Source organism: Drosophila teissieri, chromosome 3R, assembly GCF_016746235.2.
Source record: "Drosophila teissieri strain GT53w chromosome 3R, Prin_Dtei_1.1, whole genome shotgun sequence".
Taxonomy (NCBI): Eukaryota; Metazoa; Arthropoda; class Insecta; order Diptera; family Drosophilidae; genus Drosophila; species Drosophila teissieri.
In genome coordinates, this window is record NC_053032.1 from 21785757 (window position 1) to 21806634 (window position 20878).

Sequence of the window (20878 nt, forward strand, 5' to 3'; positions counted from 1 at the left end):
ATGAGCTGAGAGGTTTTTTTTCAGAAAGGCCACATTAAAATGTTAATGCCAATAGCAAGTAGGTTCTGAACATACAAAGTAACTGGGCTGAAGAGCAAATTGGTAGCAAATTGGTTACAAGGTCAAGCAGTCTGAGATGAAAACACACAGTAACCGGAAAAACTAAACATCAATGCGCTCGAAGGAATCAGCTTTCAAAATTTTACTGAAATGAAATGCCATAGTTTCATTTCATCAGAGATTCATTTGTCAAAGCTCTGAGATTGCAAATCTAGCAAAGGAAACCATCCAGGCAATACTAAATTCCGCCGCAACAACAAGTCCAAGAAAGTTCCACTACCAAAATAGAATTGAAGACTTTGCAGCAACAAAAGCAACTGCCCCTGCTGTAAAAGTAAGAAATAGTTGGGGAAACAAATAAAGACCAGTAAAATCGAGCCGGGAAAACTGCACGAGGGCAGCGTAGACTCTATGCCCTTTTTTATGGTAATCGAAATTGCCTAAGTTGCATTTCAAAAAATAAGGATATTTAAAAATCCGTTCCTTACTTCCTTGCTGAAAACTTAGCTAATATTTTCTCTGTGTAATGACTAAGGACGGTGTGAATTTTATCAGATCGACTAGGCACTTCCATCCTTTAGGGAAAGGCTCCATTTCCCCATGGAAAGGGCATGGGAGAGAAAACTTTATAAACATTTTAAGTGCAGTTGAAGCCGAGAACAATGGGAAACCACGGCAATGGGTGCAATGAAACCGAAATCGCACAAAGACACCAAATACACCAAATACAAACAGAATCCCGGGCAGGAGTGGAAGTAACAGTAGCAAAAACAGACACAGAAACAGGAAGCGGACTAACAAAGCAAAACGGATGCGGAAATGGCAGCAACTGATGTTTGAAGGAGTTCTCTTTTCGGCATCTCCAGCTCTCAAGCTCCGCATCCTGCTGGTGAAAGGAGAGTGAAGCTGCTGCTCTGGTGCCCCCGAAAAAGTCAAAAGTCATCTGCTTATTTTTTTTATGTTGCCCCTCTAATTTGCGCCCGACTCGACTAACATTTGTATTATAATTTTCCGAGCTTTTAATTGTGTCAACAGTAAGTGTTGTTTGCGGAACGGAAAGCAAAGGTTCTTGCTCTTGAAATCCGGGCAGGATGGCACAGTTACTTAACCTTTAAGCCAATGAAATGGCGACAGGAGTGGGAAATGAGGAAATTACTGCCAAGTCAAGCCTACAGGCATCAGAGTGACAAATATTTGGCGCATGTGTTGTGCCTCCGGCGTTTCAGGGCCCCAAAGAATAAATGAAATGGGTTGAGTGTGCAGGCGGAAAAAGTTGAAAATTAAAATTAAACGTTTAAATATTTGAGAGGGGCGCCCGGCGTATCGGCTCCCTGGCAGGAAAAGTGTTAAATTGCCGCTTTCAGCAGAATGTCGATTGATACAAGGGTGGGATTGATTCGCTGGTGGCACGACTAATGAAAGCCATGTCGCCCCTTTGCCAACCCCCCGCCCAGTTTACTCGCCATTTAACCAGTGATTGGATCACAACGACCCCATCGGCCACGCCTAAAAGGACCTTCGGCCCCAGGACGATATGGAATTCATGTGAAAGAGCACAGCGGGCCAAGTGGAACGCAAAAAAGCAGCACGTTTTATTTATTTTCCGTGCCAAAGTCCATAAGAAGATACTCTTTAAATGAAACTTTTTATGAAACAGCTGAAAATGCTTAAATCTTAGGATAAGTTAAGATAAGGATAATGATAACATAAAAGGATGAAAATATTACTAAAAATATAACTTTGATTTACAATTTGTTGATATATTATTATACACATTAGCTTGTGGATTTACTTAATAATATATGCTCTGATGATTCTCGATTAATGCAGCTGGGGTGAGCAGGGCTTTTTGCCAAATAAGTGTACAAAATAGCCATTATGCGCGCCTTGTGGTCCAGGAATGGGAGCCAAAAAAGTGGACTCCGCAGCATCGGACCATCGGGGGTGGTTACATATTCAATAGCTTTTGAAAAGCATGCTTAACAATAACAGCAGAGAGCAAGAGGCAGATGAAAAAAGGGCGAGCCATCGGAGGGGCTCCATCACCCATCATGGAGCAAGCACACACTCAGACATTTGCATGTCAAGTCCTGGCGAGGTCCTGCCACCACCCCCCCATCCCGCTGGCATTAAAAACGACCATGAATAAATTTTAACAGCGCTTGTGTGTTAAAGTATTTAATGCTTAAAGGCTCAGGCAGTCCGGCCGTGCGCCTTAAGCCATGCCACATGTTGAGCCAAGTGCCTGGAAGAAGGAGCGTTACGCAGGAGTGTGTGTGAGTGTAGCTGCACCGAGAGAAACAGAAAGTAAAAATTAGATATTGATTGATAAGCCAAAAAAGAATATAGTCATAATTGTACGTATTTATATATATTTTTTTGGGTAATGTACATATAATTGTTCATATTTTGTAAGGACTTACCCCTTTCTTTTTCCTGTGCACGCTATTACGATTGCGGGAGTGTGCGTAGATGAGCAAGTAAGCCTGAAGAACTCTGCGAGTGGGTGGATAAGTGAGTGTGGGTGTGTATGTGGGCACTTGTCACTTTGACAACACGTCGCCATCGTCATCACTTCACACTCAAACATTGCCGGCGTTGTCAACGACGTCCGACCGCTTTTTTCCCCTCAAAGTCCTCACAGCCCAAGAAGCCGCTCTCGGTTGGGGCTTCTTAGTGATTAAGCACATAATTGGATTCATTCCGGCGTAGAGCTCGTCTTCTCTCTTCAGAAACTTTTTGATATTTTACGATGGTGCGGCAAGGATTTGTGGTCCCAAGCATTAATTGCCTTGTGGTTGTCAACAGCATATGTCGGTTCCAGGCAGATTTCCCTCTTACACGTACGTGATAATCAAGAAAAAAAATGTTATAAAATGTAATATATTTAACAGTTAAAAAGAGTAAGTAATGCGCTTATTTAATCTTATACAATCTGCAGATGGGTAATTTTAACCATTTTTTGCACAGTGAATACAATTTGCGCGCGTTTCCAAAGAATTTAAATTATCGAAATTTCGTTCAAGGACATTTAAGCCCGGGCAAAGCCTCAGACAGTGGTCAGTTGGGGTTGAGGAAGGGGAAGGGGAAGGGGAAGGGGAAAGGACATCTGTTCGCAGCTTAGCAGGAGCTTAGTACAACGAGCGCCCGATTGTCTGAATTATGAAATTTGGTCATCACATGGGGACCGCAGATGCTGACGTGGCTGGATATGGGTGTGGATTTTATAAATGCCCCGTGACTGTGTTATAAATTATTCAATTTCCTTAATACAAAATCAATTCTTATAAATTGAAATGGTCTTTGGCGGAGAGCGATGCGAAAATCATGATAGCATCATTATTGCCGCTTAATCATCATAACAATCAAAGGGTCGTGTGGGTGAGTGTATTACACAATAAACATCATCATTAAATATAATTGCACGTAACAGTTACTCAGTTTCAGTTTCAGTTCGGATGGAAACTCGGCCGCTTTTGATCTGTGCAAGAGGGTGGTGGTGGTACTGTGGTTTTTCCCGGCTGGCCATGGATGGTGTTTCTCTGGTTGAACGAATGTGGAAAACCGCATTTGTTATGCAAACGCTCATTAAAATGTTTGCCGCGTTACGCATACGCATTGTTGTACGAAAATGAAATCGCACACAGTTTACTTTTGCTCCCCTCCAAATTCCATTCGATTTGTGCGCTTTTCCTTTTCAGTTTTCAGTTTTTCGCTCTTCCCTGCCCCACAGCATGACCACTTTTCGTTTTAACTTTTCACAGTCCAAAAGAAGACATTTTCACCTGCTGTTCTGCACTTTCCACTTCAAGTACAACAAGGCCAAGAACGGTAGAGTTGTTCTGCACAGACACTCTGAATATTTCAGGAATTTCTTAATTGTTCAGAAGCGCAGCCAGAGAAAACAAAACAATTCTTCCTTGGCCACTTATTCCACAATCCTTGTGTGTATTTAATAATTCAGAATATAATCGTTTTTACTCCTGCACTTAGGAAAACATTATTTATTAATTCAATTACCCCATTTTAGGCCTTCGTTTAATATAATATTTAATATTCTTAATTCAGATTAAAGTATTATTGAAGATTAAGTGTGCGGGAAAAGCTAGTATACAGTATTACAACTCGAAGTTTTTTTTAGTGTGCGCGTTTCTGCGATTATATTTTATATTTGAAAAACAATTTTCCAGCAACGACAATGAAAATGTCGGCTAAGTTTGTGCGGGGTCCGGTTCTTGGTCCAGTTGACCAGGACAACTCAGCATGTGGCTCAAAGTGCCCGAAAAAACTCGAGGCCAGGCACTAGATGAAGCATAAGCAACACAGCGCGGAAAAAACGAAGAAAAACCGAAATAAAGCAGGAAGAAACGCAGAAAAATAATAAAAAGAAATTGGACAATAAAATACAACAATTTATGGCGTAGAGCAATCCTTTCTGGTGCCACTTCATGGGCAAAGGCGGCGGTGGCACCAAAAGTCGGGTTAAGGCGGCAACATTGTTTGCTGCGGGGGCGGGGTGTGTGTGGTGTGTGTGGTTCAGTGGGCGGTGGGCGGAGGGTCAGCAGATCGTCATTGGAAACTAAACGAAAATGTTTAGTATGATTTTTTTATTTCACTTTGCCGTTTTTCTTTCCTAGCCCCGGTCACTCTTTTTTCCTTTTTTTTATTTATTTATTATAACTGAGTTTTTAGTGCTTTCATATTTTTGGTTCTTTCAGGGTTGACAAGTTCCGATTTATGTTAAGGGGTATTTTCGGATGTCAAATCCAAATTAATGCCATAATAACTTAACAAGGCTGTGTGTATTGATTTTAAAAATAAATATTTTATTTTAACTTAGGTACCAATAGCACAATAAAACTCTACACATAGTATTATTTTATACTTACAAATTTGGAACATGGCATTTTTGGTGTCCCTCTATCCATTATACGTACTTGGCGCCTGTTTCGCTTCGCTCTAGTTCGATTTTTCTCCGCTCGGGTTTTATTACTTTTATTAGTTTCCACTGGTAAGTGATGGCTGTTGGGGCTGCCAGTGGTGTGGCAGTGGTATGGCAGCATGGCTGCTGGTAACAAATGTTTAACAAAAGTTGTTGCCTCTGCGGGTTTCATTCCAGCTGCCAGCGAGATGATTTAAACGAGACGTGCGTTGCCAGCCAACGGCAATCGGGTCCTTTTAGTGCCAAGGACGAATCCCGAAAAACCGAAACTTTATTTCATTTAATTGAAATTTTATGTAAAACACACATTTCGTTCCGTTTGATGCATAGTTTTTAACGCTCGCAGCGCCACACCCTCCGCTCTCCACCCCAACCAGAAATAAAATAAAAAAAAATAGAAATGTGAAATATTTGCAAGTTTTACGAGCATTCATTTATGTGGTTTTGCGGGCGGCAAGCGGATTCCAGCTGCTTGACCTTCGCCCCGAAAAAAACGAGATAAATTCCATGATTTCTCACTGTTTGAACTGTTTTGGCCACCAAAGCGGAAATAAATTACATTGGAGAGCACGGGAGTTTTATCTACCCCGGCTTAGGGCGTATAAAATGCGCTGATATAAACAAACTGAAACTGCAAATCCTTTTATTTTTACGTTCGAATTGACAAGCCAACCCCTGACAGAACCCACGACAGATAAATGGGCGGGGCAAGGATGGGAAACCCGAGTGCTGGCAGGATGTGTATTTCGAGTGCTATCATCGCAATAAGAATAAAGGAAAAGCAATGTGAAGTGGGGCTGGAAGTGTTGATGGTTGTTGAGGCGTTTCACTCACATTCACTGATTTCCTTGAGTGGAAGCCGAGCTTCCCTTGCTGAACCGTTCCGAAGTAAGAACAAAATAATTGTTGATCAATTTCAGTTAGTTTTATAATTTTTATGAATTTATTTATGTTTTGTTTCGGTATTTTGTTTCGGCCTGCTGGCCACTTACGACATCATCCAATTTACACATATGAATTAATTAATTTATTATTTGTTCGTTTTTGGTTATTTTCAAATTCACAACTTGACATACTTCCATACAATTATATTACTATTTGATCATTATTCATACAAATATGTACAGGGTGACCAAACACTGTTCACATGATCAGCATTTTTCCAATATTTTCCTATACGGTTACAGTTGAGTTTCCCACTTTATCATAGGCTATTTGTAATCAATAAAGTGTTTTCATTCATCTTTACCATCAGCAGTAAAAATGGTTGAATTCGTTTGTAATCTCTTTCCCAGTTTTACTTGCTGTTAAACATTAAATTATTATAGTTATATATAAGTAGTAATAATATAGATCTGTAATTTAATTTTAGTTTTGATCACATGTGTTATTCTCCGCCTTTTTGTTTTCTTTGCTTCGATTTGATCTATTTTTCAACGCTTTTTATTTCTTTAAACTAAACTGGTAAATTGAATTGATAAAGTGAGCTGGGGAGTGCAAAAATCTGTTGACCCCGTCGAAAAATATATTTGATGATTGAATGAAAACAAAATATTTAAGCGTACAAATCTATACAGTAGTGTGTAATACAGGTGAGTAAGTGTGGGTATATGAGTTAAATAGTTCTTGAACAAACGCGCTTGTAGTTTTCCCATTTGCTTTCTATACAATAGTTATTTAATATTATTTCTCGCTTAATTGGTTTGCTTGTGAACTTATTTGCAATTTTGGCGGGTTGAATTTTGTATGGATCTATTAATTATACAATATGTTTATCGTTTCGCTGCTATTCGTTGGCGAATTCATCGCCTTACTTGAATATTGATTAAAAGATTGGCATTTAAGCCTTACAAATGATGCATAAAATGTGGTTACATTCAATACGTGCATTGAATTACATTCCTTTTTTTTGGTTGTCCTCGTTTTGCAGTAAACCTTGGCTAATTAAATGTTTAATGTTAATTAACTAATTAAATGGGAATTTCATTTAGGATCATAACGAAATTAAAAACTCTTTAAACGCATAATGTTTTATAATTAGATCGTTTGCTGCGAGTGCGGGCTAATGAATTCAGATTAACGAACTTTATTCGATATCAGATCCAAATAAGCTCGCCAAAAGTCGCATTTATAAATTCAGTATTTAATTCATTAACTATTAGCTATATCCTTGTAAACTTTAATAACTTTTTCATAGAAAAAATACACGATGAAAAATTAGATTTTCCTTCTGTACTAACATTGAGCTTGACTTTTGTGATTAGCCTCGGCTTTTCTTTTAATCCACTTTCCGCGTTGTTGTCGGCTTAATAATTTTAGACTAAATGTGCTTTACTTTCGCTATTATAGGCTTTACTTTTTTAGCGTTTCTGTGCTCTGGTTTTTTTCCCCTGCCCATCCTCATTTTTTAGGTTTTCCTTCTTTTTTTGTCTGACTTAGAGCTAGAGCTAGAGATAAAAACAAACATGGCAATGATATTTACACAATGTTGGCTAGTTCGGGAATGGGGGCAGGAAGGGGCAAGGGTTGGGTGGTCTTTGGGGGCGATTGTGGGTGGTGGTTGGCGGTCTCCTCTTGCCACTTTGTATTTGTTTATGGCCGATGCCAGCTGCGCAAAAAGTTCTGTGCACTGAGAACGAAATCAAAGCTTACAATTCTTAAATCTTGAAATATAACAATGTAATAAACTTTAGAAGATTTCGTCATAAATTAATGTCAAATCAAGCTAATAATTTTAAGTTGGAAAATCTATAAAGCAAACAAATAGGTTTCATAGAAATTGATTGATTCTTTTTTCAGTGCAGCAACAGCGGTTGGCCAGCTGCTCGACTCTGAGCGATTGCAAAATGTCGACGTTTTTTCCCAAAGTGTGTGTGTGTGTGCATGCGTGTGTTTGTGCAGCATCATGCCACACACATACGCACACACACACAGACGCACAGAGCAACAATAGCAAAAACAACAGCATCAGTAGCTGAGAGGAGGAAAACTTTGTCAATTAACCTAAAACAAGTTTCACTTTACGACACGTACGCTTGACATAATTTTTTTAAGCCATTTTCGCCACAGTTTTGCGATGAATGAAACGCTTATGGGTATGCATATGGGTGAAGTTTACAAATGGAGAAATTATCACGTTCTTGGTCCTTGATAACGACAATAGGATCGGCCCATAATGTCTTCGGCTGGAATTGACTGATCAATGGGTGCCACTCGCAAAAGTTCCATCTGATCGCGCACCTGCAAATAAATGAAGCGCATTTGATTGGATTAATGTACCATTAGGGCAATTATTTATGCATGCGTGTGTGGCTGTGGCTGTGGGTGTGGGTGTGGGTGTAGGTGTCGCAGTGAGTGTCGCTGTGGGAGTGGCGACAGCTGCACTTGATTGATGAAAATTGATTGCAATGCTCCATTGCCGAGTTGGCACAACTTACAAAACTTATTTAGCGTAATTGCCAAAGTTTTGTTTGAATTTTCAAATGCAGAAATGATTTCTTGGAACTTCTCGCGCACTCCTCCTTCATATGGCATTAATATTCTTCGGTCGCAAGTTCTAGCGCCGCGCTTTGCCAACAAAATTGGAATTGCATGTTAGTGTTAGGGTAAACATTCTTGCGAAAATTAGCAAATGGGCTTACAGAAACTTATTGTGGGACTGATTGAGATTGAAACTGGAATGGATATTTGGAAACACTAGAAACGATGTGGAATTTTCCAAGCTTCCTGCTTATCATTCTGCTTAAGTGCTTGAAAAAAAGGATGTCATCCAACACGAATGCACAGTTGAATGTTCATAGGAACCTCTTCCGCATGTCTAACTCACATACACAGTTACGCACTCCACACACACACGCACACACACACAAGCGCACTGAGTCCTTAAAGAGAGGCCAAAATCTGAATGCCAAACAGGCAGCTCTTAGTCCTGGCAAAAGTTGAAGCACATTTAATGCCACAAAAGCAAAAAACGCAGGAGAGAGAGAGAGGGAGAGAGAGGGCGGAAAAAACGAAATAAAATGAGAGAAAATGTTTTGTTTTCAACACCAAACACCTTTTGAAGGGGTGATGGTGAGGCCTAGGTCGGCTGGTCCCATTTCCTGGGTTTTGTTTGCCACACAACAATCGAATTTACGACTTTTTTATGAGGCTTTATGTGCGCCCTGCCACACAAACAACAATAAAACGTCAGCTTTGGCTCAGTCATTGCACTTTGTGTGCATGACCCACTCACACAAAACAGTGGAGCACAACAACTATGGGAACTTTGAGCCATTTGCCTTTTGGCTAGACTTTTCCGGCCTTTGAGCTGGATTTCCACTACCACTACCACCAGCCCCTGTCCATTCAGTGAAAATGAAAAGCCCAGTTCACTGTTACAGTTTGAGTCATGAGCTCAAAGCGGAAAATGAATACCCATACCCATACCCACACCACCGCGACACAACGCATTTCCCAACGTTAAGATTCAAATCAATTCCCAGAAGGTCAGCGCAAACACTTAAACAGTTTCACAGGCACAAAACTAGCATCTTAGATTTTTGCAGATTACATAATAATAATTTTGATTTAGGTTAAAGTGAGAGATTTTTATCATTAGAACTAAAGAGACCAGTTTCATATGGGAATCTATCATGGAAGACTGAAAACAAAGCTTTGGCATACCGTAACTAAATAAAATAATATAAAATAATATCTAAATAAAATAATAATAAAATATAATAAAAAAATAATATAAAATAATAATATCTAAATAAAATAATAATTTATTCTCAGTATAGATACATACTAGTAAAAGCAGTAAATCAAATTTTGCACCACTTATTTATACCAAGACGATATTGACCCCCATTACAAATCACTTTGTTTCCAGTGCACACAAGGCCTGTGAAAGATATTTAAATGAATTTGTCTCGCACAAATTGCTGCCATTTGCCCATCTGAGAGGCCAAGCCTCCGTTGCCGCCACTTGGGCGATGTGTCGTGCCAAATTCTGTTCCTCGCTCTCGCATTAGATATAAAAGGCTAAAATAAAAGATACATTTACACAAACACAAACACAAGTGGCGAGTGGAGAAAGGGGAGTGGGGAGTGGGGAGTGCGGAGTGGGCCCAGTGAAGGGCCTGAAATCCTTGGCTTTTCTTTGCCCCCGACGAGGCTGCTTTTGTGTAGATAAAAACTGGCGTCGAGAAAATTATCATGTTCATGGGCTATGGCTATGGCTATGGCAATGGCTCTCCGAACAGATCCACTGGCCACCCCCGCCACCCACAAATTTGCGGCCATCCTTGTCGTCCCCAATGTCCTTGGGCCTGTGTTCCCAGAACCGGTTACTTCTGATAAATCTGATCGGAGCATTGCTAGTTTTATGCGACTTGAGATATGCACTTAGTTTTGAAGCGTTTTAAAATTTATGGGGCCATTAACATACTGGGACATACAAAATCATGTAATATTGATACCAATCTATACCGAATGGTTGTCTATCTAAAATCCTATTACATAAAATAGGAAACAAACTAATAGGAAAGAAAAAATATATACATTCTCCTATATAATAAATTTGATAAACTTTTTATAATCTTTCAGTCATTCGTAAATCCCGAGAAATCATTTCGAATTCGATTTCAAGAACACCCTGTTCTGAATTTTGACCGAGTGCGTGTCCAGCCTAAAAGGGTATTATATATGTGCTGGCTTGTGCTTGTACGAGTTGGTGCCAGATGGCAATCATTAAAATGGCCTTTTGCCTAATTTCTATGACTTGCTTAATTATCACAGCCATGACCGACCTAGTCCCATGGGTACACACAACGCAAAACAGCATTAAGCTTCTAATAATTGAACATTTGACCCGCTTTTCGTTATTATTTAATTGCATTACGAGCCCAGCTTTTGGCGACGTTCATAAGTAGGCTGTAATGTATTTTATTTCACCGCTCCCAGAATTGAATTGGGGGATTTCGAGTTCGGTTCAATGAACTGGAGTCTTGGCCCAAGACTGGCTGATGCAAAACAAAGGCAAATGTCATTGCGATAAGTATATATGGCCCGGCTTAATTTGCAATGCTCTGGGCTTTTTGGCCCAAGATAAAAGGCGTTGGGTAACATTTTTAATTACTTTTTACCGCAAACGGATGGGAAAAAAGGGCGAAAAAATACAGAAGCAAACAGAAACGTATTAAAATACAATTCTTAATGAGCATTATGGCCATGTAATAAACAGCAGTAAAAATAAAAAAAGAAACGAGTGTATTGTGCTATATGGTTGCTTGCTGAGTGCAAAGCGCAATAAAAACTCAGCGATTTTAATCAGTCGCGCTGCAAAGTAGGCAATACTTTTGTAGCCTTATTTTTATGCTGCTACCATTTCCATTACCATTTTCCCTCTGAGGGCTGATGGGGTAAGAGCCCCTCGCAAGGCCTTGTAATAACGGACATTAAGTATTTCTACGTATTATACAGCCGCCCTGAACTAAAACTAATTACAATGTAGAGACTGCGGAGACGCCGCGAGAATATGATTAAAGTTTGCCGGGTCGCCTCTCAGTCAGCGAGAGACAAGAGCTAAATTAAAAAATGCCGCGGCATCTCTTTCTCAACTTGGTCAAAATGGGGCTTAGAATGGGTGAAACGTGGCGGAGGTTTTCGTAATCAGCAAAAGCAATGAAATCTCGCAGCTTGGTCACGGTTCACGCTGCATATGATTTATTTTTCATATCAAAACTTAAATTTATCTCAGCAAAAGGAGCAACTTGGCCAAGCTAAAATGGGCTATTATTAAAGGATTTTGATTTAGGGAGCAGAGGGGAAAATTCACATAAACTGCTATATTTAATACTCAATCTGGGATGGGTTTACCCATTTGATGAGAAAATATCACGCATGTTAAGTTATACCACCATTTAATTGCCATTGCACTCAGCCTATCAGTTAATTTGAAGTGCATTTTTACCATTTCGCAATTCAAAAGCAGTAAGCACACAAGCTGCAGTGTTGTCTATATCGTTTAGTCCTACATCTATCTATCCATTCAAGCGTCGAACTGTCCAAGCACCCAACTATCCAACTATGTACTCCAACCACTGGACTGAAAAACAAACCCACTTCCAAGTCTTTGAACTGGTACTAGCCTCCGCTCGAGTGCCGTTCAATGCCGAGGAGTAACTTCCTGGAGAGGGGCTCTGGCCCATCCCGTATTGATCTAAATTGAATGCTGCTTGAGCTTGGAGTGCCCGCCCAGACATAGACATAGTCATCGTGGAGCAGTGAAAGAAATTCCGGAGCCAAGCCAAATCCCAATCCCAATCCCATTCCCGTTCGCAGGACCATAAGCTGCATCCAGCCGGAGAGCAGACGGCAAACAAGCTGACCGCATCCTGCAAACAAACTGCAGAGTGAAGCTGTTGCTTCGGTTGCGATGGTCAGGCTCGTGTATAAATATCGGAATAAGCATTTGAAAATCCTTTTAAAATTATTTCACAACTTGCGTCTTTTCGACGTCAAGCCAATGTCCTGCCAGCTCTCCTCCCAGTTATCCTCCCAGTTCCCCATTAACCTCTCCATCCTCCTCCTCCTCCTCCTCCACCTCTTCAAGTATGTGCAAATTCCATTGCAAAGCCACATTATTCCTTTTATCCTTGCGAAAGGAATTTTCCAACTGCAATAACAGCCGAGGGAGAGAAAGAGAAAAGCAGAGGCCGAGGATGCCATACCAATGTCCTTTTCCCAGCTTCTTTGTTTGTTTGCTGCGAAATGTGTGTTTAGTTCTGAGACTGGCTTCGACTTTAAGTCGGTCAGGTACGCGCCTAATACGTAGAAAAAATATAGAGAAAAATAATATCGCTTTGGACACAACTTTTAATACTATGGCAACGTACTTAGAGCCAAAGTCTGGTTAGCTCTGGTATATCCTAATATACTTTTAGTTTCACAAAACATATGCTACAAAAGATTAATTTTATACAGAGCCTGACGCCTTAGTTTCTTTTAAGAATATGTCTATACAATATCTCTTGGTAAATATATATATTTTTAAGAGCTTAAACTCAGCTTATTGAATGACTATAGAACTAAAGAACAGACAGGATTTTCTTTGCAACTCTAATTGCTCACCCCTTCAATTTGAAAGTTTCCAACACCCTTTGTCAGAGTATCTAAGCATCCTTTGGGGGACAGCCCGATGAACAATAGAAAAATGCCAGAGAAAAGTGTGCAATTTCGGTGCGTTTTTTGCTGTGGACTCACCGCTTCGACTTCCTTGAATACACGTATTAGATTCCTGCCAGCCAACTTGGCAATATCCTCCTCCGACCATTTATCAGACTCGAGCAGGGCAGCAAAAAGATGCGGATATTTGGACACATCCTCCAGTCCTTTGGGCACTCTTAAGTGGAAAGCAGAGAAAGCATAGAAAGCATAGAAAGCAGAGAGAGAGAGAGCGAAGAAAGTCGAGAAATAGAACGATAGAGCAACCATAATTTGGCAAATGAAATGAAATGTAATTGAAGCCGCAGTGCGGGCGAAAAGCTCCCCTACTTACAAGTTGACTCCGTCGTAGCCAGCTCCAATGCCAACATGATCGATGCCGGCCACCTCCCTTATGTGGTTGATATGCGCTGAGGGGTGGACCCAAAAAGCACAAAAAGCACAAGTTTAAAGATTAATAGTGCACCACCAAACACCAAGCGCCCAGCGAAAGAGCCACTGGGCCAAGGACCACCTACCCACAACATCGTGCAATGTCGCCTGTCCCGAGCAGCTGACGAAATGCGGATAAAAGGCCACCATAACCAGACCGCCGTTTATTGCCTGCATTGGATGTGGATGTGGAATCGGAATCGGAATCGAAAAGGGGTAGAGGGTATATATAGATTAATGTGCCCCCAGATTAATGTCGCCATAATGGACTCACAATGCGTTGCAGGACATGATCGGGAACATTGCGGGAACTATTGCAGATGGCGTGCGCCGAGGAGTGCGAGAATATCAACGGAGCCCTCGAGGCGGCCAGCGCGTCCAGCATCGTGGGCACCGAGACGTGGGACAGATCCACAATCATGCCCAGTCGGTTCATCTCCTTGACCACCAGCTGCTCGATTGGAATTGAAATTGATTAGGGTTACAGAGCAGATTGTCTGGCGGGGGAACATCTCACCTTGCCGAACTGCGAGAGACCGCCTATGTGCGGGTACTTTCCGGGTTCGTCAACTTTGCAGCAGTCCGCCCTAAGACATGAAAGAGTATTTATATGTGATAATCAAACTAATAAAGCTAATAGGGCTAAACCTACCAAGGTGTATTGCAGGTGTGTGTGAGAGTCAAGTATCTGGCGCCCAGCTGGTAGAACATGCGCAGGACACTCAGACTGGTGCCGATGGCATGTCCGCCCTCCACGCCAATCAGACTGGCTATCTTGCCAGTGCGGTGCGTCTGTTCGATGCCAGTGGCAGTCGTGACCAGCGCCATGTGATGCGGATAGAGCTGAACCAGTCGACGTATGAGGTCGATCTGCTCCAGCGTCAGCTGCACTGCATCCAGGTGCTGGGATGAGCAGGGGGCGTAGGCGGACCAGAACTGAGCGGAGACCATGCCCTCCTTCAGGCGACGCAGATCGGTGTGACTCCAGGCACTCGACGACCAGGGAGCCAGTTCCCGCAGATCGCCGCCAAAGTGGAAGTCCTTCAGCTGGTTCTTCAGAAACTTGCGGATATTCCACGGCAGATCGTTGTGTCCGTCGATGAGGGGCACTTCCTTCAGGACATTCCGCACCCGCTGCATCCGGTAGTCGAAGTCGTCGGCGTTCTTTGAGCCACCGCCGCTGGCCGACGACGCCGCTCCGGCCGAGCATCGCAGGATGGGCAGGACGAGCGGGAAGTAGACAAAGGTCAAACAGTTGAGGCCACAAAGCACGAAGCCCTTTGGCAGCTTCCGCGATTTCATTGCCCCCGAGCGGCACGGAGCTCTAGTGGAAGAGCGCGCACTCCGCAGCACTCACATTGATGGTGTTCGGCCTTCTAGCTGAAAATTATAGTGATATAGATTGAAGTAAAGGATATAGATTGCAATAGAATATATTTTTAAATTAGCTTAGACGCACTTCTTTATAACCCATGAACGTGCACAACAAAGTCACACTTCCCTCAAGCCTAAATAACTCCATTAAAATATTCTTTTCAAACATCAAGAAATCCTAAATCTGAAAGCTGCTTGTTTGCTTTTAGAAAGAGTCCTGTGTACCCATGCCTGGTGTTTGAAAGCCGGGGCATTTGCTTAGCCTATTGCATGTGCGGGTGGCGTGATTGAGCTATTGAAAGTTGTTGGCAAACAAATGTCATAAATATAACGCCCACGGCTGTGCTACCGAATATCCACAGCTCCTGGCCCCGAGCACAAACTGAGCTCCAAAGCCAGGCCCCCTTTTTTGCTGGTTTTGCTGCTTTGCCACCCCGCAAACATAAATAAAACTTTTCATATTTATTTCAGAGCCCAACTTCAAATCGAAATCGCGCACAAAATGCATAAAATGCACAATAAAAATGCAAAATTATTTATAGGAAAGTTTCCTCTCCATTTCTTTTTTTTTTTAAGCCAGCGTATCACCGAACCCCAAAAAAGAAATCATAGAAAATTTAAATAGTTTGCCCCGATGTTCGGCAGAAAAGTTCTGCGAGGGAAATGCTTTATCCATACGATTTTATTTTGGTAGTTTTTTTCATTCGCATACGACATAAACTTTGGCTTCAGCCTGGCAGGTGGCAGAGAACTAAGCGAAGAAGCCGAAGCCGAAGCCAGGGGAAAATCGAGAGAGCGAAGTTCTAAATATTTCCCCAAGAAATTGAAGCCCCGTATGCCATGGCGAAACGGGCCAAGTGGGTAAATATTTATATATTCTTTGTCCCAGAAAGTGAAATTAAAGTTTTGCCCCGAAACAGGGGAACTAAGCTAAACTACTTTAATAGTTTTCAACACACAACTTGGCCACCAAGTCGAGCAACGTAATGGCCAAAATGAAATGGTAAGCTGAGCAAATGGAAATGGAAATGGAAATGCTATGGCAAGAGGTACTTAAGCTGTTCGTATTTAAAACTATTTTATTGGACGCAATTTTTGCTGCATCGTAAAGTCATTGCATTGACAAATGCAAGAGGAGCATTAAAGCAATCAGTAAACGCAACTTTAATAAAAGCAGAGCAAGTTCACTGGACTTTAATAATACAGCTAACCGAAATTGTTTTCCGCAAAGTAAGCATTCCAAATCCTCTTAGTTTGCCGAACAAACCAACATTTTTATTCCTCTTGTGATTATGTTAACACTCGCTTCTTTTCTGCATTTTTCCATTTTTATTTGTCCCCACATATTTTCATTTTCATGTGCCAACTGTTGGTGCTGCACTCTGCAGGTCACACAGAAATAGCAGTTGGATTCAGAGCGAGGGACCATTGGCAACCAGAATGTTGATTTTCATGCTCTGATGCCTCCGAACAAAATGAAAACATTCCGCTACAGAAAACTAGGACGATACCTTATCTGCTCTGTCTTTCCTTCCATTTCTGGTGCTGATTATGGATACGGTTTCTTGGAGATTCGGTTTTCTCCTTCAGCACATTTCCATTGCGGCGAAGTTGTGCTGTTAAAGCTATCTGGCCAAACAGAAATTATGCAAAAATCAACAGAGTCGACGATGAGCAGGAAATGACAACATTGACAAGGGCAACGCGCCACGAATATTTTGCGACATGCAAAACGTGACCGAAACGCAACGCACGAATTATTAATACAACAACAGAGAGAAGGAAGCCAAATTAGACCCAGTTGGGTTAACAGGAAGCAAAGGACGACGAAGGACGACAAACAAAAGACGGGTCTGTGAAATCGAAAACGTTTGGCGCTTCATTAAACATTGATGCCTTAAAACAACCGGCATGTAAACCGAAATTAAGAGCCACAACATGGGATATTTAATTAAATTGAAGAGGTCTCGTTCACAGCAAGGGGAAAAGCCAACTGAAGAGCTGAAGCAAAACTGAATGTAATCCTGTGATTACGCACAAGTTAATTTAATATTTCACCCAGGGTAATGAAAACTTGGCGCTAGATCATATTTGCTAAAACAAACAGCACTAAGTGTAAACTATATCTGTAAGAAATCAAATACTTCAGAATCGATAAATCGAATTTAAAACTGAAGTATGAAAGTAGTGTGCGAGTAGTATGTAATTTAAGGCCTATTGAGGAATATTAAATATGACTGGTGGCTTAATAAATCGTGTTCTGCTCAAAAGTGAGCGGCATACAAATGCAGACACACGACAAAATGAGCGCAAGGATAACTGCGTGCAACGCTGCGTATGAGCAATGAATGTGCCCTGCCTTTATTCCATGCGAGTATATGCATTTTTTGCCGAGTGCCCGGCATGGGTGTAGGGATATGCCGGAACGAACGATGGGGGTTCCTGGGAAATGACAAGGGTGCGCGGACTGAATCGTACATTTATTGCAACATGAAACATTATTTTGCATGGCCTCAAAAAAATAACGAACGTTGGGATGAAGAAAGGAAAGCGAGACGAGTAGGAAGTATGGGAAAAATAAGGAAAACAGTTGGTGGGGGGTTGGCTATGAAGAAACCGGAGTGCGCGCGTTGGAAAATTGCAGTAAGGAAATGCGATGTCCTCGTTGCAGTTGGAATTTCCATGCAAAGTGGCAAGCAAATAAATATAAAAATGCTTTTCTTTTCTACATTAGTGCACCATTTAAGGAAGTCGCCACGCCCCCACGCCCACAGATACCGCCGAGCGAGTTTGAGTTTGTCGTCTTTCATTTCCATTTTGCCTCACAACTCCACAAGCAGCACCAGAAGCAGCAGCAGGAGCGGCAAAAAATAAAGGAAACGTGCCGTAAACTACAGCAGACAATCAAAATGCATTCATGTGCGCTTACTTTACGTTATTTATAATCAAACCCCCCGACTTCCTTTCATTCAGCTCTAAATTCCATTCACTGGCGAATTGTAGCAAACAGTCAATGCGAGTAGCACCCACCATCACCCCGTGGCGAAAATGTCGGTAGCTTCGAGGAGGTTTTGGGATTTGTAAGCTCGGCAAGAATGCCACCACCCACTGTGATAAGGTTTCCCACCCACAATGCCGCAGTTGCTGGAGGCCATACTGGAATTTCTTCTGGTTTATGCTTATTCAATTTTACAAGGATAATAAAACGTATCATTAAAAGTCTTGGTAATAGCAGCTGATCGCATGACCAGACAAATTCCCTAAGTGGGTGGGGAGCGAACCCAAATTAATTCCTAGAAGATTATTGTTCAGAACGTTGAGCATAGAATTTCTGTTAACGCACGTGCGCAATATGAGCCAGCTTGTTATGGTAATTCTAAGTAGATGTTAAAATGGTATACGATATCTCTACCTAAGTTGATACCAATAATATGAAATGCCATTATTAAACTTTCAGAAATGGTAACTTCTTACAATGCCTCTAAATTTAGATAGATTCATAAATTAAAAGAGGCGGGACGCATATGGCGAAATGAAATAATATTAGAAATACAAAGGGCTCAAATCAAACTTTAACAAGGATGTCCTACACATGTGTCGGTGTATTGTGAGTCTATGTTCAACGATGGAAGCTCATTCTTGTTTGTTCGCAAACAAGCGAAACTGAACACAGAAATTGAATGGGATTTTTTCGAGGACCGGAAAAGCGGCAGCAGCAAACCGCACAAATACCAGTGGAATGACAACGAGCCCAGAGGCATGCGAAATGGCCTTAGAATGAATTGAAATTATTTTACAACATTTTCATGGTTCTTGCCATTTGTTTGATTTGCCTCGACCTTCGCCTACAGGTCTCCCCTTTATTGTTTTTATTTCCCCTTTTTTGTATGCATAATTTAGGCTCGAGTGGAGGCCAATTGCAGGCGTAAGAATCAAATGAATCCCTCAAAAAATTGGTTGACCCAAAATAAAACGACATATGTTGCGGCATGCCACAAGTAATGAGGGACCGAGTTGCCCAGCAGATGTCCAAATAATGGGCAGTAGAGCATAAAATTAAGAAGGTATTTTGGTTTAATACTTGCGGGCTACAGTACAAAATATGCAGACATATTCCTTTGTCATCCGATTAATTAGATATGTTTTTCAAAACTAACAAATTTCAGCCAATACATGAATTCTTTAATGGAAACATACATTTTTGGGAATTTTCATGCTTGAGATTTTATCCACAATTTTCCAATCGAAACACTTTACACATCGAGTAAAAAGTAATTAGTTTGCAATGCCTGAATTTTCGTTTCAAATCGGATACTGCTCCATTGAATGGCGTTCTCTATTTAATTGAACTCAATCTCCAAATAGCTTTGCAGATTGCAGACTGACAAATAATAGGAAAACGCATTTGTATCCTTTCAAGAGGGATTCCTGATCCAAGCCACAAAATTCAAACTGCCAGAGACCATAAACACTTTGTCCCGACCAAGACTAAAAATGAGACGAGGAAAAGGTAACAAGCATTTATAAATGCCACAACAAAAGCTAGTGAAATGTGAGCCGGAGACTGGTTTGAGTTTCCAGTTTGGGAAAAGCTATTGCTGCAGGGCGTGGCCGAAAAAGGGGCGGATTAGGTTCAAAGCAAATTGTTGCGGAAGGCAGGAATCAACATTATCATCAGCACGCAGGATGCTGCTCAGTCGGTTATAGGATACTCATTCTCATTTTCATTCTCATTCTCATTTTGGGCAAATGCAGATGAGGACGAGACAAAACACAGACACAAGTTTAGGGAAGGGGAGGATTTTCCCCAAGTGTGTGTGTGTGTGTGTATGTGTGTGGGAGGTGGCGCGGGGTGTGTTTTGTGTCGCCTTCCGCATATTAATGAGCCAAGTGCCACAAACCCAAGCTAAACGCGCTCTCATCAATTGCTCAATATTATGACTCTGGCTGGCAGAAATCTGCATACGAAACCCATATTGGTATGTATGCTGTATACTCAGCATCAGCAAGGCAAGGAAAAACTATTTTGCATTCTTTGTTGCACACATTCTTTCGCTTTTTGGAAATTCTTAGAAAAAGTAACATGGAATTTAAAAGGATAAGTTCTCCTCCAAGCGATCCCTAAAGAAAATGGTAGATAAGTAAGCAGCCAAATAAATATGTGGTAAAATACTCAATACAATAAGGTCTTTAAACCCTAATATTATACATAGAATTTAAATTTAGAAGAAATTACAATTTTACCATGAATATGGGTTTAAGAAAGTAAAATGCTTTCTGTAGTTACAAACACCTAATAATCCGATCTATGCATTACTTTTAATACCCTTATAGAACTGAGTTTCTTACCAAAACGGGGAAAACTATTTATCATTCTTCTGAGCCACGAACTCACTGCTATTTTCCGTACTTGCTCTATAATTTAATTAGAGTTAAAACACTGCTTGTGCTTGAATTTCAGACTCCCATGCACTCCACTTTCGGTTCACATAACTAGAATAATCAGATATTATTTCGCTTTGGCTGCACCACAGTACGTAACGTATACGCCGCGGTGTACGCGGGTGAGAAGCGAAGGAGACGACGCGCAGCGCAAGTGGAACGCAACACGTGTTGGGCGACAGGTGCCGAGCGTTTGGCACACAACTCGACCGGCCGACGCACGAATTCGAACTGAAAACTGAACCAGAATCCCCAAACGAAACTGGGAAGCGAGTGAGGCAGGCACGAAGACCGAAAAAGGACGAAGGACGAAGCCACGAGGCGCAGAGAGCGCGGACAATGAAGAGCACTTTGGCTAAGGTTCCTTCATTAGGTAAGCATATTATTGCATTACTATTTCGCTATTATATCACTTTAACT

At 41.4% G+C, this 20878-nt stretch overlaps 1 protein-coding gene across 1 annotated transcript; it reads right to left on the bottom strand.

Annotated features, from left to right (window-relative positions):
• Nucleotides 1–6134: 6134 nt before the first annotated feature.
• On the bottom strand, nt 6135–20552 carry LOC122620862 (dipeptidase 1). The gene is made up of 8 exons (XM_043798532.1): nt 20366–20552; nt 14295–15022; nt 14160–14229; nt 13917–14093; nt 13729–13813; nt 13545–13620; nt 13250–13388; nt 6135–8242 (listed from the first exon to the last, which is right to left on the bottom strand). Exons 2-8 carry the CDS (start codon nt 14942–14944, stop codon nt 8135–8137), a joined length of 1305 nt encoding a protein of 434 aa, XP_043654467.1. The 5' UTR covers nt 14945–15022; nt 20366–20552; the 3' UTR covers nt 6135–8134.
• Between the last annotated feature and the right edge of the window lie 326 nt (nt 20553–20878).

What these genes read in the sequence shown, in the direction of transcription:
- LOC122620862 (XM_043798532.1), bottom strand. Translation starts at nt 14,944, where the DNA reads ATGAAATCGCGGAAGCTGCCAAAGGGCTTCGTGCTTTGTGGCCTCAAC. An exon ending in GTCTCTCGCAGTTCGGCAAG is followed by an intron (nt 14,094 to 14,159) that starts GTGAGATGTTCC and finishes CCAATCGAGCAG; the next exon opens with CTGGTGGTCAAGGAGATGAA. An exon ending in TATTCAAGGAAGTCGAAGCG is followed by an intron (nt 8,243 to 13,249) that starts GTGAGTCCACAG and finishes ATTTATTTGCAG; the next exon opens with GTGCGCGATCAGATGGAACT.